The sequence below is a fragment of the Grammomys surdaster genome, unplaced genomic scaffold (genome assembly GCF_004785775.1).
Source record: "Grammomys surdaster isolate TR1022 unplaced genomic scaffold, NIH_TR_1.0 150, whole genome shotgun sequence".
Lineage (NCBI taxonomy): Eukaryota > Metazoa > Chordata > Mammalia > Rodentia > Muridae > Grammomys > Grammomys surdaster.
Genome location: NW_021604608.1, coordinates 24,266,956 through 24,286,610, shown reverse-complemented (window position 1 = coordinate 24,286,610; position 19,655 = coordinate 24,266,956). Strand labels below are relative to the sequence as shown.

Below are 19,655 nucleotides of genomic sequence, written 5' to 3'. Positions count from 1 at the left end.
ATTTTATATATTTTACTCACCTTAATACGTATTTATTTTTTATAGGAGATTATATTATCATGACTATTTTTTTTGACCTGAGCAGAAGGATGGGCTATTTCACAATTCAGACGTACATTCCTTGCATTCTAACAGTGGTTCTTTCCTGGGTGTCTTTTTGGATCAATAAAGACGCAGTACCTGCTAGAACATCCCTGGGTAAGGCTATGTTACTACACCATAAGAACTTAAAGATTAGTAAATAAAACTTTATTGATGTATATATTAGAAATATCCCTTAGACTATAATGAAGTAATAATAAATAGAAAAGTTTAGTATTATATCAAATTGAAAGGACTTTTAAGAAAAGAAAAAAAAACAAAACAAAATAGAAAATCACAGAGAAAGAAATTTGAATTAGAAAACTCATTTTTCTTGTAAACAGAACTTTAAAATGTGTGAGAATTAATACATGAAGAGGAGAGAAGGAAAATATCTAAATCTCATTTAATCACTGTTTTAACTGCTTTATATTAAAATTTTGTTTGTTTTAGCAGAATCACAAAAAAACAACATTCATTTAATGGTGAATCCTGGAATCACAAATCAATACTCAGCTGTTCCAGGAGACAGATATCTGGAAGGAGCATAAAGCTTCCTGGCTTCTGTTCCATAAAAAACACTGATTAATTGGTTACTCTTAGAGTTTCCTGCACAATAATTTTAAAAGTACTTTCTATTCATACTTAAAAAATAGATTATTTTCTTCCTGTAAGAGTGTGTTGTAGTGAACATGCCATATAGAAAAATAAATGATGTATTTTATATATGCTTATAAGAGAGAGACAATTTATTATCCTTGTAGGGAAACTTACTAATCAATTGATTCATTTACAGCATGAAGATTGAATCTCAATACAATTATAATGGATTCCAAAGTACAAAGCTAAGTTGGTTTTATTTTCTGTGGTAAATAGGTTTTCCTGTAATTTCTATGAGAAGGGTTAAACACATTCATCTAATAAACATAGTAAAATGCAAATCACATAAATATGTTAGCAATAGAACCTGAAGGTTCATGTATCAGAAAAAAACTAGGGTGTCTTTTCCAAGGTGTAGACAAAATGAGTGAAAACAATCTACATATATAAATTTTATTTATATTAATTAGTAAAAATATTTTATGGTCCTATGGCCCATAAGTTTTATGGCTTGTGGAAAGATTTGTATGAAAATAAAATTATAACTATGTGGTGTAAATACAAACATACAAGCAAAACAGGCATACACAGAAGTGCTTAGAAAACGATATTAATAGTTGAATGAAAATGACTGCTTTAGGCACAAAGGATATGGAGGTTTTTCCTCATTTATGTGTCCCAAGACTAACAGAGAGGAGAGAAGACTGATATGTATAAAAGAGATAAGTAAATGAGTCCAAAGACCCACCGATGGGCTTGGCTCTGATATATATTATAATTACACATACTGAAATCTTGGAAACAAAAATTCATTGTGTCTTTGAAATATAAAATTTATATAATTCTGGATGTATCCTAAATTTGGAGTTTTAAATAATAAGTCCAATTTACCATATTAAAAAAAAGTTTTGTTAATATATTAGTTTAGGTTATTTTCACTGGGTAAGGCAAAACAAAATAAAAAAGCCCTCCAATAACTGTTGTTTGAAGTAAGGTGAAAAGTACTTGTTTGTTATTGTACAAATCCAGAAGTTGTGGTTCATTGTGATGCATATAGTGTGGCAAGAAGGATTCAGGGACATTGGGATTTCAGCTATGTTGTGGGTGGATTTCTTGAGTCTTCTAATAGTTTATGGTGGCTATGCTTCTGGATTTTTGTATCACAGTAAACCTAAGAATACAGAAAAAAGTAGGGCATCTCCAGCAGTGTCTTCTTCTAGACATTAATTTCTGGCTTAGATCTTATTCTGTGGTCACACTCTGCAGCAGAGAAGGCAGACAATGAAAACGTTTTTCAGAAAGCCACCTATCAACTAAAAATGGTTATTTTTTTAAACTATGGAGGGAGAAAAGACGGAATACTAGGAGCCAACCTGCAATCCATGGTAATTTAAATCATTAAAATTTCCTACACAAAGAACACAGTGAATGTAATGTAGCCATGGTTACTAGTAATTCTTTCTGGCAATCATATCCTTTTGTTTCTTTTGTTTATTTCAGCTGACAATATTGTCAAATAAGACAAAAGAATACAAATGTTCTGTTAAATTACTTTTAATCATCTATTTTTCCCCTTTTCTTCACAGGTATCACTACGGTTTTGACTATGACAACCCTCAGTACAATCGCTAGAAAATCTTTACCTAAGGTTTCCTATGTGACAGCAATGGATCTCTTTGTCTCTGTGTGTTTCATTTTTGTGTTTGCAGCACTCATGGAGTATGGAACCTTGCATTATTTTACTAGTAACAATAAAGGAAAAACCACCAGAGACAGGAAGCCGAAAAACAAGACTTCGGTATGTTTTAATTTTAGTTTTTAATACTTATGTGATGATAACTTCACACAGGAAGGAGCATTGTATAAATATCACTCTTATTTTTTCTCCTTCTCTTTCCTTCTTCCCTAGTTCATAATCTTTTCCTTCAACTATTCTTGTTAGATGCACAAACACATTTGTATGTAATATGTGTGCAGATGTGCATACGGCACTCTGCGTCCTTTTACCATTGCTCATATGTGCATTTGTCCAGGGTTGCTCACTTGGGATTGGACAAATTTTATGGGAGTCTGTTCCTAGGAACAACTGGTTCTCCATTTCTCAGTAACAACTAATTTTCTGTAGCAATCCATCTAGGAGTAAGACCTAGAATTTCTCCTGTCTGCAACTGGTGTTGTCATGACGGTCTTGTTCAGGCACGTAGGCTGCTGAGAATTCATATGTGTGTTTACTTGTCTTGTCTAGGAGATAAGATCTCTTAACAGGCATACTCAGCCACTGTCTATTACAGTTTTCCACTCCCTCATCCATGATTTTCCCTTAGCATCAGGGTTAGGAATTGTACTGAAGATGTATCACTTGAGATTGATCATCCCACAGTCAATAATCCTCTGTATATTCACTAGTTGTGTATAGACTATATATTTGTCTCCATCTCTTATAAAATGAAGCTTCTTTGATGAGTAGTGACAGCTACACTTATCTGTAGATATGATAGTTATTTTGAAAATGGTTAGAAATCGTACTGGATTAGAAAACTGGTATCATCATATTTTGCTCTCAAGCCTATGACTAACTACTTCAGCCACTGGTAGGAAACTATGTTTATAGCACCATCATAAATTCCTTCCTTTTGAGCTGCCATTAAGTCCAATTAGACAGCTGCTAGTTGTGTCTGAGTAAAACATACTTCTCTTTCACCAATGTGGATACCTTAACATACCTCATTTTAGTTAGAGATGCTTTTCTAAACATTCATGGGTTTACCTTGTTATATAAACAGGATGTTTGAGAATCTATGATAAAAGATAAATAAAATTAAGGTAACACCAGATTACCTGTAACTTCCCAGTCAGAAAATCTTGTTTATAGTTTTCTGTACTGGATATTCCTTACAAAATGACTTTTAAATATATATATATTTTATACAGAATCCATTCTTGATATTACTATTCTTCACCGCCCTTACTTAATCTCTCCCCCACAAGACTGTTGCAGCACATTTAAATCCCAACTTCATGTTGTTTTATAACTATTTATTTTTAAGTGCTTAATCTTATCTGTCCTGATCATATGCATGTGTGCATGAGATCATGCAGTAGGTTCTGTTCAACCTTCCAATGGTCATACTTCCGAAGAAAAATGATGCTTTTACTTTGAGCAACTACAATCACTCATTAGTTCCTCATCTGAGTCGTGGTTGTGGAAACCACATCCTGCTTCTAGCTACAATTTTTAACTCGATTGATCCTATGTATGCAATCACAGATGCTGCTGTTTCTTCTGTGAAAGAGCCGTTTCCAGAGGACACCATTTCACCACATGCTTCTTCTTAGAATCTCTGTTTCCTAAAAGTTCAGTGAAGCTTTGTAGGATTGATTGTATTGAGGTAGATGTTCTATCCATTAGTGGGCACTTACAGTAATTTCCAGCACTTTAAAGAGTAATGCAATGAACTATAAAAGTTCTCAGGCAAAAGTTGAGACCAGCACAAACATAAGTATATGTAATAGAAACATAAGCACTTACAAGGCAGTTTGATAACATGGCCATTTAGAGGAATAACATCAATAAGTTATCCTCTGTAGTCCAAGACTTCCATAGCCATGAGTTTTGATTATGTTTCCAGTACCCCTTCTGTGAAGCAGGCTTCAAATCTAGTCAAGAAAGCAGCTGGTTAAACCAGAAATAGAATTTCATTGTTGTACCAATGAACAGATCCTGTCTAGCAGGTCAGTACTGTGGCATTCAGGGACTAGAGTTAGACAGCACCATTGATGTCCTTTCTTCTCCAGCAGCCTGTATAACACCTTGTAGTGCTATGAAAGCAGGCAGCAGGTAGAGTGTCTGGTCTGCTCAGGATTGATTTTTCTGGAAACTCAACCAAGTATGTGGTTTCTCCAGCAATAGAATCTAATTATATGACAAACATGAGAAATGGCAAAACATTCTATTGTTTAAGTTTGTATTTAGGCCTTCCTGACCTTAGGGAGGTAACCTATTCCTTTAATTAAGGTTTTCGTTTAATAATCCATCTCTGTTAGTAATAGTAGTATTCATTAATGTGCAGTATTTTTGTTCAAATTGTCTTTTAAAAGATTATATCTAAATTAGCTTACAAGTGAATATGGTTTTGCATGATGCTTCTTTGTACATCCTTAGTGGTGTTTAATTCATCCTCTTCCTCAAAATCTCCATAGTCCTTGTTTTAGTTACTGGTCCATTGCTGTAAAGAGATACCTTCGTCAAAGCAACTCTTATGAAAGAAGGCATTTGATTGGGGACTTTCTTTGGGTTTTAGAGGGTTAGTCTATGATCATCACGGCACAAACCAGACAGGTATGGGATTGGAACAGTAGGAGAGAAAGAGAGAGAGAGAGAGAGAGAGAGAGAGAGAGAGAGAGAGAGAGATACAGATACAGACAGAGAACCTGACATGGCTTTTGAAATCTCAAACTATCAGTGACACACCTTCTACAAGACCACACCTCCTAATCCTTCCTAACAATTCAACAAATGAGAAGAAACATTCAAGTCCATGAGGGTATGGTGCTCATTACTTTTCAAGACACCTCAATCCCCAATCTCCACTTAAACCTTTATTCTCCCTCTGTTACCTTATATCGTGTGTGTTCTATTATCCTCTCTCACTGTATTTTCACTTGAATTGCAAGATCATAGTTTCCCAATATGCTCTCCTGCATGGGTATTCCTGTTTCTAATCCTGATTACTTCACTACTTACTTCAGTTTTTCTGTCCCAAGAATTCCTCTTCTCATTCATTTCATATGGACTCTACAACTCCCCTTTTCACACATGCATCTTCCTCATTAAAAGTCCTCTTCAAGTTTCCTAGTCTCCACATGTGCTACATGTTAAACATACAGAAGCAAGTAATTGACAAAGAATATGTAACATTTGTCCATTTGGGTCACTTCACTATGTATAACTATTCCAGTTCCATTATATTTTCCTGAAAATTTTATCCTTTGTTATTCTTTAGATATTGATGAACATCTGGGTTGATTCCACTTCCTATTTATTGTGAACAAAGCAGCACTCAACATGAATGTACAATTACCTTTATAGCAATCTATAGAATACTTTGAGCATATGTGGAGGAGTGATTTACAATATGTAGATCTCTTTTTAGCTTTTGGAGAAACCTGCATACTGTTTTTCAGAGTAGCAGAGCTAGGTCATATGTCCATAAATAATAAATGATACTGGTAAATAATATCCAAGATTATATTGAAGACCAATCATCAAGACCAATATAGCTTCATTCTAGAGATGCAGAAATGATTCAACATATGAAATCCATAAGTACTATTTATTTATAATAAGCCAAAAGGCAGATGTCATGTAATCATCTTATTAGGTCCATACAAATTCCTTTTACAAAATTAATTCAACATTTCTACATGGTAAAGGTTTCAGAGAGTTTAGAGTTAGAAGAACATATCCGAACATAATAAAAGCTATATAACACACACACACACACACACACACACACACACACATACACACACACAACCAACATTCATCTAAATGAAGAGAAACTCAGAATACCTCTACTACATGAGAAAAAAAGATACGAGTTCTGGCCATTTATATTCAATTACTCCAAAATTCTTTCATACAACATTATTTTATATAAGAATCTAAAGTTATTTAAGATACATTTTGAATATGTTTGGGTTTTCACGCCTGTTATTTCAGCAGTTGGAAGGTAGAGGAAGGGGATTATCATGTGTGCTGGGCTATAAAATAAGGCCTTGTGCCAGTGCAACAAAGCAAACATTAATAACATCAAAGATTTCTCTTTGATTTCTATTTTATAATACGTTTGGATTTTCAACAATGAATGGCACACGGAATTAACTTACTTTTAGAAAGTAAGGTCACTGTTAAGGTTAAAACCCAGCAGTAGCAGAAAGTCATAACTGTTACATTCTTTCTTGTTTCTGTAGATTTGTAGACCTTCACTCCACGTTCCCAATCACAGTGACTAAATTACAGACTGCATCAATTGATGCTAAAATTGATTTTAATGATTCTAATACATGTAACAACTTGATGATTGACAGTAATTTCATTTTATAAAAAGTAATTATAACAATCTGAATCCAATCTCTAACATTCATTGAGGGTCCCAGGCATTGATTTGAGCATTTTACATGATTTCATTTAGACTCAAAGAAACCATAAAAGCACAGGTTCGGCGATTCCTCACAAGGACAGCTTTGTTAATGCTGGATTGTAGACTCATACACAGGACTTTTGAGAACTCATAGCTCCAACTTTCTACCCTTCATTTTAACATTTCCACTATTCAAAGTACTTATAAAAAGTAGGCTTTCACTTCTCCAAAATTGACAAAGTGACAGTACATTACTGATTCCAGTAACAACTCTCAGAGCAGATTATGCCAAAGCTCAAATAAAGACAGTGTAAAACGTCTATTCTTGACAAGCAGCTTGTAACACTGCTGTAATGTGTGCACCATGAGACTCATGGGAACAAATTACTCACTTTAAGTTTGGAGACTTAATGTTTTGGATCTCTTTCTTGTTTTTTATATTATATGATTTATAAATTTTGACATAATTTTAATTTGATTTTAGGTCATCCATTGTATTTCAATAGGTAGAGCCTAGTAAACATTGCTTTTACATCTTGTGGTATTTAAAGAAAGAAGATATTGCAAGCTGTAAACCGCCAAGGACTTACTTTAATACACAAGTCTGTGACTGTCATAACCTCACATCATCTTAAAAGATGTTTACAACACGATAGCCTGCCCAAATGGATAAAGTATCAAAGAATAACGATTTTAACTTAAATAACCACTGCTAGATTCAAAATAACTATCATTATCATTGTGAATACGGGTTATGTGTGGGTGTGTTCTTCCACATACCAGAAGATGCCTGAAGAGCTCTGAGCACAACATGTGGTATAGGTTTCCTCCTTCCATCTTTATGTGGATGTGAGTTCCAGAAATCAAATTCAGATTAGTGAGGTCTCCAAGGCAAAGATTTTATCCACTGAGCCACGTTTGTCAATTTTTCTACTGACAAAAAATAAAATTTAAACAAATAAAATTGAACATTATTTTCCTTTTATTTTTCTATAGCCAGGGCCAAACATCTTGTTTTGTCTCATCATTTAGCCCTTATTTCAAATAGTTATTCCTGTATTTAGCTATTCATTGTTTTTTCTTTATTTGCTTTTTGAAACTTGCATTAGAGGTTTTTTGAATAAAAATAATTGGCTTTAACCCACAGGTAATATGCAATGCCATGTGAATTTTACAATTTCTTTCTACAGATATGTAATGCAAGAGGCATATTACTAACCAATGCACACCTTTTGTGGAAGAACAGCTACCCAATATAACACCAGGACAAAAAGTATTGAGCATAGCTCCTGATGTTAGGTTGACTGAGCAGAGCTGAAGCATAAAATTGGAAACTTTAAAATTATGATATTATTTTAATCACTTTATCACAATCTATTAAGAACTACTAAAGTCTAGACAACATTTTTCTTTAGTTATTTAAGGATAACAGTAGTGTGTTTAGTCTCTTAAATTTAGCAACAACCTCAGCAAATTAAGCATTAAAAATGGAAAAGAAACAGCAACAAGATGACAGTCTTGAAGTACTAAGTCACAAATAGCTCATCATTGATATTTTATAATTGACTGGAGCATGTAAAAGTATTTTATAGACATTCAATACAATATTTTCTATCATTCATTTTTTCTGAGCCCCATATTTTATTAGCTCTTACAGTACTAAATTTAAATTTGAAAAAACAGGATCAACAATTAAATTTGTATTCCTGCCTGGTTTGTGTTCAGCCACAAAGTCTAGTTAATCTGGTAGACAGAATGCGATGTTGTGAAGAATAGAGATTTTTGTCCAATTTCTCTCATATCTTCCATTAAGCACACTTTGGAATCTACATTTTCCTTTTCTTCCAACCAAACAATGCAGCCCAGACTCAGGTCCTGCAGCATCAAAATTAGCACTTGATTCTCTTGTTTTGAATTACTGCTCTTCCTTCTTTCTATTTCTTTCTCTTTCCAAAATTAAAGTTATTTAACTTTGTTTCCCTTTTCTATTGTTGTTTTAATTTTATTTTTACTCTGCCTACCTGTGACAGCTGAAGAAATCTAAGTCCCATTTAATATGTAGGCTTTGTCCCTTAATTATACTTACTGTTAAATGATTTGCATATAGTTTTATCAAAAGAGAAACCTTAAAAGTTAACTATGCTAGACTATGAATCAGAATTCTTGTGGACAACGTGAAAACTGTAGGCATGAAGTATCTATAAACCTGCCATTAGCAATGATGAACATTTCATGGTGAAGCTTCAATATTCATAGGTTATCAAAAACCTCATAAGTCATAAGGTACCTACAGTTTGATACTGAATCAAATACTGGTATGGTAGGCATTTATTTTTGTATCATTGTTAAGGCAATTTGGCGACAAAAGAAATAAATGGTGTCTTCTGTTCCTAAGAGTGTTCAAAGATATGTATAGACAACCTTGACAGACAAGTATGGCATCCAGAGGTCTAGTCTCAACACTCATGCAGATACCAGGCATGGTGGTGCTCTCTTGCCAAGTTTTGCACCTTTACCTACGTCAGATCCCAATGGAAGACACTGTCACAAATAAAAACATGTGGTTTGCTCATAACCATTAGCAATCAAGATTGACCTTGAACCTCTCTCCACTCATACATCAGCTTTTCACAAAAAGTAGATGATGCTTTGGAAGGCTCGGAGGCTTTACTTTGTGATCTTTCCTCTGTGCATCAGTTCCTATTTTCATTAGTACATTGCTTCTTTTGTATCGTAATAGTCTCCATATTTATCACCTTAGGTGGTCAATGAAGGATACACATTATACATGAACATTCATTTATATACACATGTGCACTCATGTGTATACTATGCACACATACACAAAAAGCAGTAGTTATAAATAATTTGTAAATTCAAAGTAATCAAATAGGCTATTAGAAAATTAGCAGGAAGACCAGTAGTTTTTAAAAGTGAATGAGCACTCTTATCTTTGAAACAGAGAACTACTTCAAGCTGGGCCTACGTGAGCTATGCCAAGCATTCATCGACTGCTTGAAACACTGTGGAAAGTTGTCTGTGAAGTATAGATTTAATAGCCACATCGTGTTGAAAAGAAGGTTATGCGAATGTGGGTCACATGGCACTCAGAAAATTTTTTTTCATTTTAAGTGGAAAGAATTCGCTTGTAAGACCTTTTAAAAAATAAGTCTTTCATTCGATGTTTGGCAGAGAAAGTTTTCAGAGGCACTGTAGCACTGTTGAATTACTTGTCTGGAGAATAAATTGTAATTTTCAGAAAAATAGATTTGGGAGAAAAATTAACACAGTGAAAAACCACATGTACTGAGTTGAGGCTTGTAGCTTGGAATGAAGGAAGCCTAGTTTATGTCCAGAAATATGACATCATAATGCAGTCGCTGTTAGAAACTGGTTCAATGGATTCTAACTGATACAAGCTGAACAAAATTCAAGAGGAAACATCTTCCTAACTCTGTTGCACTACATGTTTAATGTACGGCTGCTCTACTGGGTAGAGGTGACAGAGGGTGTATTGCAGCTCGGTTGGACACCACTACTTATAACACAGAAGCTCTCTGGACAAAATTACCCATGTTGAAGATAGACAAGTAGTTTGTGGAAAGCTCGTGCATTTCTAGTGTCGTGTTAAGATTATAGTTTTTGTCCTTTCAGCTCTGATGTGTCACAGAAATTTCTAAACAGAATGGCACAGTGCTATCTATATACAATAATGATAATTGAAGATAAGTACATAGTATGTACTCTTAAATTGCAGAAGAGGTGGGCCCTAAATCTCATGACTATGGTAATAGCTCAAGAAACAATGTACTACTGAAAATAAGAACCGGCATCCCAAGGGAGGATAATGTGGGGAAGGGCCTCCCAACCCTCCAGTTCACAGTCTTCTTTCTGCAAAAAGGCTAATATCCTTTCCAATCAGCACATGTCTGCATGAATAAACATTCAGATAGCCTTCAAAGGATGTAATGAAATAAACACTTGTGTCAATCTTCAATCTCGCAAATCATAAAAGATTTTTTTTCTTTTAAAATGGTGTTTGGCAAATCTCCCAGGAGGTATTTTGTGATATTGGCAATATGTAAGATATAACTACCAAAATAAAAAAAAAAAAACAACAACAGTCAGCTTAAGTAATTACAAAATGTCAGTGGATGGTGGGATAAGACAGTAATCATTTAATGTCAATTGCAACATCAGTTAGAGAATGCAAATACACATGCATCAAGGTCCCACTCGTAGTTAGCTTTCTATTTTGTCATCCTGATAGCATACATTCATATTACTACTGTTCCCAGGTTAAATAAAAAATTTAATCATTGAATAAGGCTTTTGATAAAAATCTAAATTTATATTCATAGTAGTATTTGAAATAAATGAATAAACAGAACAATAAAATTTGTGAGAAGAATGGGTATCTCTGCCTAGCACAACTGGTCACAGATTTCAAAATTAAAATTTATCAAAATTTTGGTTTTATTCTCATCAATAATCTCACTTATTTCTAACAGTTTATAACAAATTTTAAAGCAAAAATGTCAGAAAAGAGAAAAGTACATATTTTATATGAGAGATTGTTTTCTACTGTCTCCTTTTCATACATATATGAATATATTCATAGGAATAAATGTATTCACCATGTATTTAGTACTTTGTATATTGTTTAACTTTATGTTTTAAATTTTGAAATTATATTCATGACCAATTCTGATGCCACTTTGTTTCTTCTAACCTCTAAATTTTATTATGTTTTATATTGTAAAAAAAATGTCTAATTTATGGTCCAACTTTTTATTTAATATTTTTATCTTTTATTCTTGTGAATTTAATTCTTCTAAAAGCTTCATTTTATCATTGTTAATTACGTGTATGACTGTGTATGTATATGTACATTTGAGTACAGGGATTGTTAGGGTCCAATCGATGACACAGATCATCTGGAAGTAAAGTTACAGGTGTCTATGAACCACACATAGAGCTAAGATTCTAAACCAGGCTCTCTGCAAAGCAGCAGCTTGTATGTGGACTTAAACAGTGAGACATTTTCCCAGCCTCTTCTTGATTCTTTATTATGGCAATGTCTATTTTCTCCTCTAAATGTCCTCACTAAGATATCAATCTTCTTACCAGCTAGTGTATGCCGCCTGATTGGTGGCTCAGCATCTGAGAGATCTCAGGGGTCCAGGATAATTTAGACTGCTGGTCTTCCTGTGGGATCACCATCCTCCTCAGCTTCTTTCAACCTTTCCCTAACTCAACCACAGGGGTCTCCAACTTCAGTACATTGCTTGGGTGTGAGTATATGCATCTGTCTCAGTCAGGTGCTTGTTAGACCTCTCAGAGGACAGCCATGCTAGGCTCCTGTCTGCAAGCACATCATAGCATTCACCAGCAATAGTGTCAGGCCCTAGTGCCTCTCCTTGAGATGGGTCCCAAGTTGGGCCTGTCACTGGGCCTCCTTTCCCTCAGTCTCTTCTCTATTTTTGTCCCTGAAATTCTTTTAGAGAGGAACAATTCTGGGTCAGAGTTTTTGACTGTGGGATGTCAAAAACTATCCCTCTACTTTATGCCCTGTCTTTCTACTGGAGGTGGACTCCACAAGTTCCCTCTCCCCACTGTTGGGCATTTCATCTAAGGTCCTTCCCTTTGAGTCTTGAAAGTCTCTCACCTCCCAGGTCTCCAGTACATTCTAGAGGGTCCTTCACCTCCCACCCTCCCTCCCACCCTTAATACCTGATCATGTTCTCTCCTTTCCCTCCTTGTCCCCTCTCCCACCCAGGTCTGCCCTCCTTTCCCACTCCTATGATTGCTTCCTTCTCCCTCCCAAGTGGGATTGGGCCCTTCAACTTGTTAAATTTCTTGAGATCTGTGGATTTTATCCTGTGTATTCTGTACATTTTTGGCTAATATCCACTTGTTAGTGAATACCTACCATGCATGTCTTTTTGGTCTTGGTAACCTCACTTGGGATGATATTTTCTAGTTCCATCCATTTATCTGCAAACTCAGGATGTCTTTGTTCTTAATAGCTGAATAGTATTCCATTGTGTAAATGAACCACATTTTCTGTATCCATTCTTCCCTTGTGGGAAATTTGGGTTGTTTCCTGCATCCGGCTATCACAAGCAAGGCCACTATGAACATAATGGCATGGTGAAACATAATATCCAATAGTGGTATAGCTGGATGTTCAGGTAGATTCATTTTGAATTTTTTGAGGAACCTCCAGACTAATTTCCAGACCAGTTTGCAATTCCACCAGCAATAGATGAGTGTTCCTTTTTCTCCACATCCTTGCCAACAAGAATCTTTGATCTTAGTCCTTCTGATTGGTGGAATACAGAATCTCAGGGTCTTTTTGACTTGCATTTCCCTGATCACTAAGGACTTTGAACTTTAAGTGCTTCTCGTCCATTGGAGATTCCTCTGTTGTGAATATTCTGTTTAGCTCTATACCCTGTTTTTTGATTTGGTTGTTTGAATTGTAGGGAGTGGGGAGACCCGCTGGGGTGTAGACGGGAGAGGGTGGGGACATCATGTTGGAGACAGAGAGGAAGAGAAATAGGATGAAGAACCACTGGAGGGTGGAGCAGGAGAGGGATAATGACTGGACTGTAAAATATTAAAAGTAATAAAAACAAGCAAACAAAGTAAAACAAAACAAGAAAACATGCAAACAGAAGATCCATCCTTTAAGTAAAAGGTATTATTAAAAAAATATATGGTTATCTTCTTCTTGAGAATTTTATGTTTACTTATGTTTTGATTACATAGATACCCATTTACTAGTATTCAATATATCCTACACCTTCTGACCATTTACCTTTATGTGTCTGTTTTTCATACTTCTTGAGTGCAATTAGTGCTACTAGCATGTATGTACATGTAGGACTATGTACCGGACCACATGCCTGAAGAAGATGGGCTCTCCATCCCTTATCAGTTATCAATTGGCAATACCTCTTCAGATAGGAATGAAACCTCATCAAGTCCTCCACAGTTTATCCCCGGATTGGATGAATTGGCTGGCTTTGTCTTATGCAGCTCTCATACGTTCATTCATATGTACTAACTAAAGTTCTTGTTACAACAGCCCTGTTATATCTGGTAAAATTGCTGCAGTGTGAACATCCACCATCTTTGGCTCTTTAAAATCTTTTATCCTTCCTTTCCACATGATCTCTGAAATTTACATGTAGAATGTTATATCATTTCTCTCTCTCTCTCTCTCTCTCTCTCTCTCTCTCTCTCTCTCTCTCTCTCTCTCTCCATACATCCATATATCATCTATCTATCTATCTATCTATCTATCTATCTATCTATCTATCTATCTATCTATCTAAATCATTCTTACTTTCCTCCTGTTAAACGTTGAGTCTCTGCAGAAAGATGCTTCTCTGATGAGGAGATATCATGCAGTTCAGATATCCTTTTTATGATCTTTTACTTTTTATTATAAGTTTAATTAGCTTACAAACTAGTGCTTTTTAAAAGAGTCTTTATCCATTGTACATTTTCTTAAACCCACTCCCTATCCTCTCCTTTCTTTGCCTCTTCTCTCTTTGGCCCTATCGCTGCACTCATTCTGTCTTAAAACTTAAGTCCCCAATTTTGTCCCAATCCCATATTTTATACGACAGGCATGCTACTATCACCATATTATAAACTTTCCTTGTGAGCCAAGATCATAGATTTTCATGTAGCTTTCTTATACACAGCTCTTTTTGTTAAGCCCTTACCTCATTCCTTGTTCTACCATTTCCATCACTCCCACCAGTTGGAATCATTCTGGTCCCAGCACTCCTCTTCTCTGCCATTATTTTCCTTTTCTTCTCCTGTCACCTCCTTTGATTGAATCCTCTTCTTTGGATCATTTCTAGTTTCCTAGCTTCACATGTACTCTGAAACAAGATGGGAAGCTAAGAACCTTCACTTTACTTAGTTGAAGTCTCCCATAGAACTTAAGTTTCACCAGGTATGCTAGAAGAGATAGCCAGCTTACCCTGGGATCCTCTGTCTCTTGCCTCCCAAGCACTGTTGTAACTAGAAACCACCACACCCAGCATACATTTTACTTGGGTTCAAGCAATCTGAGTTTGACTGCTCAGACCTGCAGGACAAATGCTCTATCCACAAAGCCATTTCTTCTCAGTCTGCATCTGCTCAATTTTTAACATTTTATTTCTCTGTATTCTCTTATGATTTAGAAACACAGTAGCTTTGAATAAAAGTTCAAATTTGAAATAACCTATATATTGTTTGATTTTTAATTATTTTTTCCTAAAATATATCATGCCTGTGAGATGCATATTTTTTCAAAATTTAATGCAAAGAAAAATTGAGAAGCGTCTATGTGAGAAAGAATTAAGCCCAGGAAAATGATTTTTTATATTCTTGACTTCTAATTTACTGCTTAGATGGACACAAAACGGTGCTTACAGTGAGATTTACAAGCCACAGCTCACTGATATCATGCCATCCAGAACTTACAGAGGACAATGGATGACTAAAGCTGCTGTATTCTTGCCATTTTAATGGACTGATTATTTTCCTAGTAACCACTCTTCTTGTTAGCAGAATATATATGTTTTACTATGTATTTTATAGTCTGTTTGACATGCTCTTTTCAGAAAGCAATAGCAACATAGAAGCAACAGAAGTATTATGTGTTGTCTTCTTGCCACCGTATGAGTGCTATACACACCCAATTTAATTAACTTGATCTGTAATATTGCAACAGTCACTTTCCATTACAGGCATCTCAGAGAGACGAGCTGTCATATTTCTTCTTCAAGTTCATCCAAACCCTGTGTTGTGGAAGACATACAGCCAAAGTTTTTCTGACTCTAAGCTACTTGCTTTATGTTACCCAATATTTTGACTCTTTCCTGAGCTATGCTATTTTCAAATATTATTTTTATCACTTACAAATATTCACATCCTGAATAAGTTGGGTCTCTCAGCAGGGAAATACACATTTTTACCAAGACTCAGGTCTCAAGATATATATATATATATATATATATATATATATATATATATATATAATCTCCTGGATATTCATTATGATGCAGGTGCACATGAAGAACACACAAAGAGAAATACTATAAAAATAATGGTGAGAACTTGTTAGAAAATGTTAATTTGATATGGATCTCAAATAATCTTTGAGTTATTGTTATCATCAGAGTATTGATTGTTTTATAACACCTTATAAAATTTATGTTGGCACCAATAAGTTTTCCTCGGTGAAGATTGCCACATTCTTTAAATGGGCCTAGTTTTATGCATCTATTGCTCCTAAACCTGAATTTATAAATAATTTTGATGTGTCTTTATCTACTTACTCACTTGTATACATACCATATATGTCTTTGTCATTTTTGGTTCTTCAAAGTGTTTTTCTAATAAGAACGTCTTTTCTTGTTATTTATTCCGTTATAACTAAGATAAGTAAATTATATAACATCCAATAGCAACATTATAATTGTTTGAATGTTCAACACCATAGAAACATGTTTATTGCCCTTATATACTTAGATTCATGGTTGACAATATTTTTGTAAATAGACTTTCTAAAGTTATACAATAGGTTATATTTCCAAAGTTATTTTTCCTACATAATTTTCTGAATAGAAGAAAAGTTATATAGAACTTTTCCAAGTAGATTGAAAGCTGAAAATGCATTGTAATTGAAAATAACCAGTATTTTAAAGTCACGGCATATTTTTTAAATTGATTATCAGTTTCCTAATGAGTCCCTGGCAGGGGCAAAATTATTTTCCTTTCTTTTATGTTTGTCTCATGGTCTCCCTTGTTTACTCAGGTGTCCCCAGGTCTCCATGCTGGATCTACTCTGATTCCCATGAACAGCATTTCGTTGCCTCAAGGGGAAGATGATTATGGTTACCAGTGTTTGGAGGGCAAAGATTGTGCTAGCTTTTTCTGTTGCTTCGAAGACTGCAGAACTGGGTCCTGGAGAGAAGGGCGAATACACATACGCATTGCCAAAATTGATTCCTACTCGAGAATCTTTTTCCCAACAGCTTTTGCCTTGTTCAATCTGGTTTACTGGGTTGGATATCTATACTTATAAGTTCTGCCAATAGATAAAAAAAAATCATAAAAGTCTGGCTTAGTCCAATATAATCAGTTGTATTTAATAACATGAAGTTTAAATTTAAAATGAAAGTCCACTAGTTAAAATCTGAATGGTATAGTTATGCAATTAGAGCTTTCATAAATGAATAAGACAGAATTATTCAGGTTAATCTATCTAAATAAATGAGATTGATTGTCCAATATAGCACATTTAAACCATAAACATATTTTTACTTTAATTTTTTTATGTTTCTTGTATAATACTAATATTGAACTTAATACTTATGTGAGAAATATTTTGCATATGAAATAATTTTAACACATTTTATTTAAACATATCTATTGCTTATAATGAAAGACTACTGCCTAATATTAAAATATTCTTTGCCTAGATTCTTCATTAGCTTGATTTCATTTCTTGCTTTGTATTTTCCATGTTTAGGACATAGCTTCTTTAAAACAAAGCCATGATTATCTTAGATTTATATCAAAGATATGTTATTCCCAAGAAGAAAATAATGTGTGTATTAATTACTTTTTAGATAATTTCTTTTGTGAACTGATAGTTTGTATACATTTATATATTTAAACACTGTCATGTCTTATGTTTGAAGTATAAAGCAATTAAATCAAGCTACTTTGCAATTACAGTTTTCAAAATGGACAACTTTTATCTGTAATCCAATCAATTTTCTGCTCAACATTAAACAGAAGTCAAGCTACATTTATTTTCAGGATTTTCAAACTTGGATAGGAAACACTAAAGTCACTTTTTGTTTTGTTTATAATGCAAGTTCAAAAAAAATCAGACTTATTTTCTGCCTTGTAGGGTTTATGAGGTATTAAGAGGCTAACATTAAAATGTTAAAATGTACTAACAATGAAACCAAGTGGGAAATATTTTGTTTTATTCTTTATGTGCTACGAACGAGAGTCACAAGTTCAGAGAAGCTTTGCATAAAAGTGCTTGATTTAACAGGGCTTAAAGAACCATCTGGCAAACAAAACTCTAAGTCGTCTTGAGAATATGGACTTAAACACATGCTAATGATATTTTATAGAGTAGATATATTTGGGAAACATCAAATCTATCTACCCATGGGTTTCTTAGCTGAATTTTACAACTGTGTTATAATCACTGTGTTCTCTCTTTTAGGCATGTGAGATTTCTCAAAATTAATTTTGCAAATGGACTTTGTGAGGCACAACTGTAATGAACTTGAGTAGAGACATCACGAAATCCATACAGTGAGGAAAAGACCCTAGAGACTCTCACTTAGGGAAAGCTGACACAATTTTCAATGCTACTACATCTGTGAGCAGAGGCTTCAGCTTGGAAATAAGCAGTAGAAATATTCACCGTAGGTCTGGCAAGACGGTCTGGCATATGAGAGCATTTTATGCTCATGCTGAGGACCCAGGCTGAGTTATTAGCCTCCACAAGACAATTTACTATGGTCTGGAATCAGGACTCTGAAGTCCTCTTCTGGCCACTGTTGGTACTGCATGCACATGGTACATACAAACAGACAAACACATAAAATAAAAATAATAAATTCTAGAAAGGCATGTTCATGTTGACAGCAGTTGTCACAACGAGAGGTTTTGTCAACAAGGGTATGTTGATTTTGAGGAGGAGGCTGCCGTGTGGGTGTTTGACACACATGCTTTTAATTCAAATATTGCTGCACCTGGTGTTGGAGTCACTGGGTAAAACTTTGATTGTATTATAATGTGGGAATTAAAATTCTCCAGCTAACTATAGCTTTTCCAACTTCCTCACAAACACATAGAATTTGAAGGAAAATAAAATATTGACTTTTTTAAACAAATGGTGATTCAAATAAAATTTCAAATATGTGTATATTACTTTTTAGATATTCCATGCATTTATGTTGAAAACATTAAATATTCATAAATGTTAATGAAATCAACATCATTTAAGGGATAAATGAAGTATGGACTATCCGTTAAGGCATAACATGCTTCACTATATTTTTATGGCTACTTCCATATTTCTATTGCTGGCTTGCACATTGTTAAAGGTGTTAGGGTGTTTAGAGGCTCTTTCAATTGTATGTAAGCATGACTATATGTTAAAATACTTCAAAGTGCTTGATATCAGTATGATTAATTTCTTTCATTGCTGTTTTATTAACTAGCCTTTAAATGTTGACAACATTTACAAGTGAAAATAAAATTGTTAAAAATATCATGTTCTCAAGTACTTTGCTTAAATAAATAAAAAAATACAAAAGCAAATGGTATTTTATTTAAACATAATTATTAGAAAAACAGAAATGCAAATCTAAATATTTGTAAACCTAGGAAAAAGAAGATAGCATTTTTATTTAGAGTTTAAGAAATCCTATAGAGCTTAGAGCTTATGTTCAAGGGAGTGAAACCCAATACTTATTTATTCTTATTTCAAATTTAAAGTCAACTATGATGAACTATTTAAATAAATATATCTTTTTTTCTAGATGAGTTAAAATAATTTATTAGATTCATTTTCCTGCACACATCAGAAATTGATTTTTAATACTAACATAAACCAAAACCATAGTCACTAGGAATGACAAGAAATTGTCAAATAGGAAGATGTAAGAGCATATGAAAAGGTGGTAATTCATGTAGACCTGGTTCCTGTTTACTAGACCAGGATTTAAAATGTTTGAGAAGCAGAATGTGCATAGCATCGTTTTATTCTTCAAGACAAAACAGCACAGT

General features: G+C 34.2%; 1 protein-coding gene across 1 annotated transcript in view; it reads left to right on the top strand.

Annotated features, from left to right (window-relative positions):
- Gabrg1 (gamma-aminobutyric acid type A receptor gamma1 subunit) overlaps nt 1-19,137 on the top strand; it is a 72,091-nt gene extending 52,954 nt beyond the window's left edge. Inside the window, exons 7-9 of the mRNA XM_028765291.1 lie at nt 46-198; nt 2,268-2,479; nt 16,651-19,137. Coding sequence (XP_028621124.1) covers nt 46-198; nt 2,268-2,479; nt 16,651-16,920 — 635 coding nt within the window. The 3' untranslated portion in view covers nt 16,921-19,137. The remainder of the gene's footprint in view (nt 1-45; nt 199-2,267; nt 2,480-16,650) is intronic.
- The last annotated feature ends 518 nt before the right edge of the window (nt 19,138-19,655 follow it).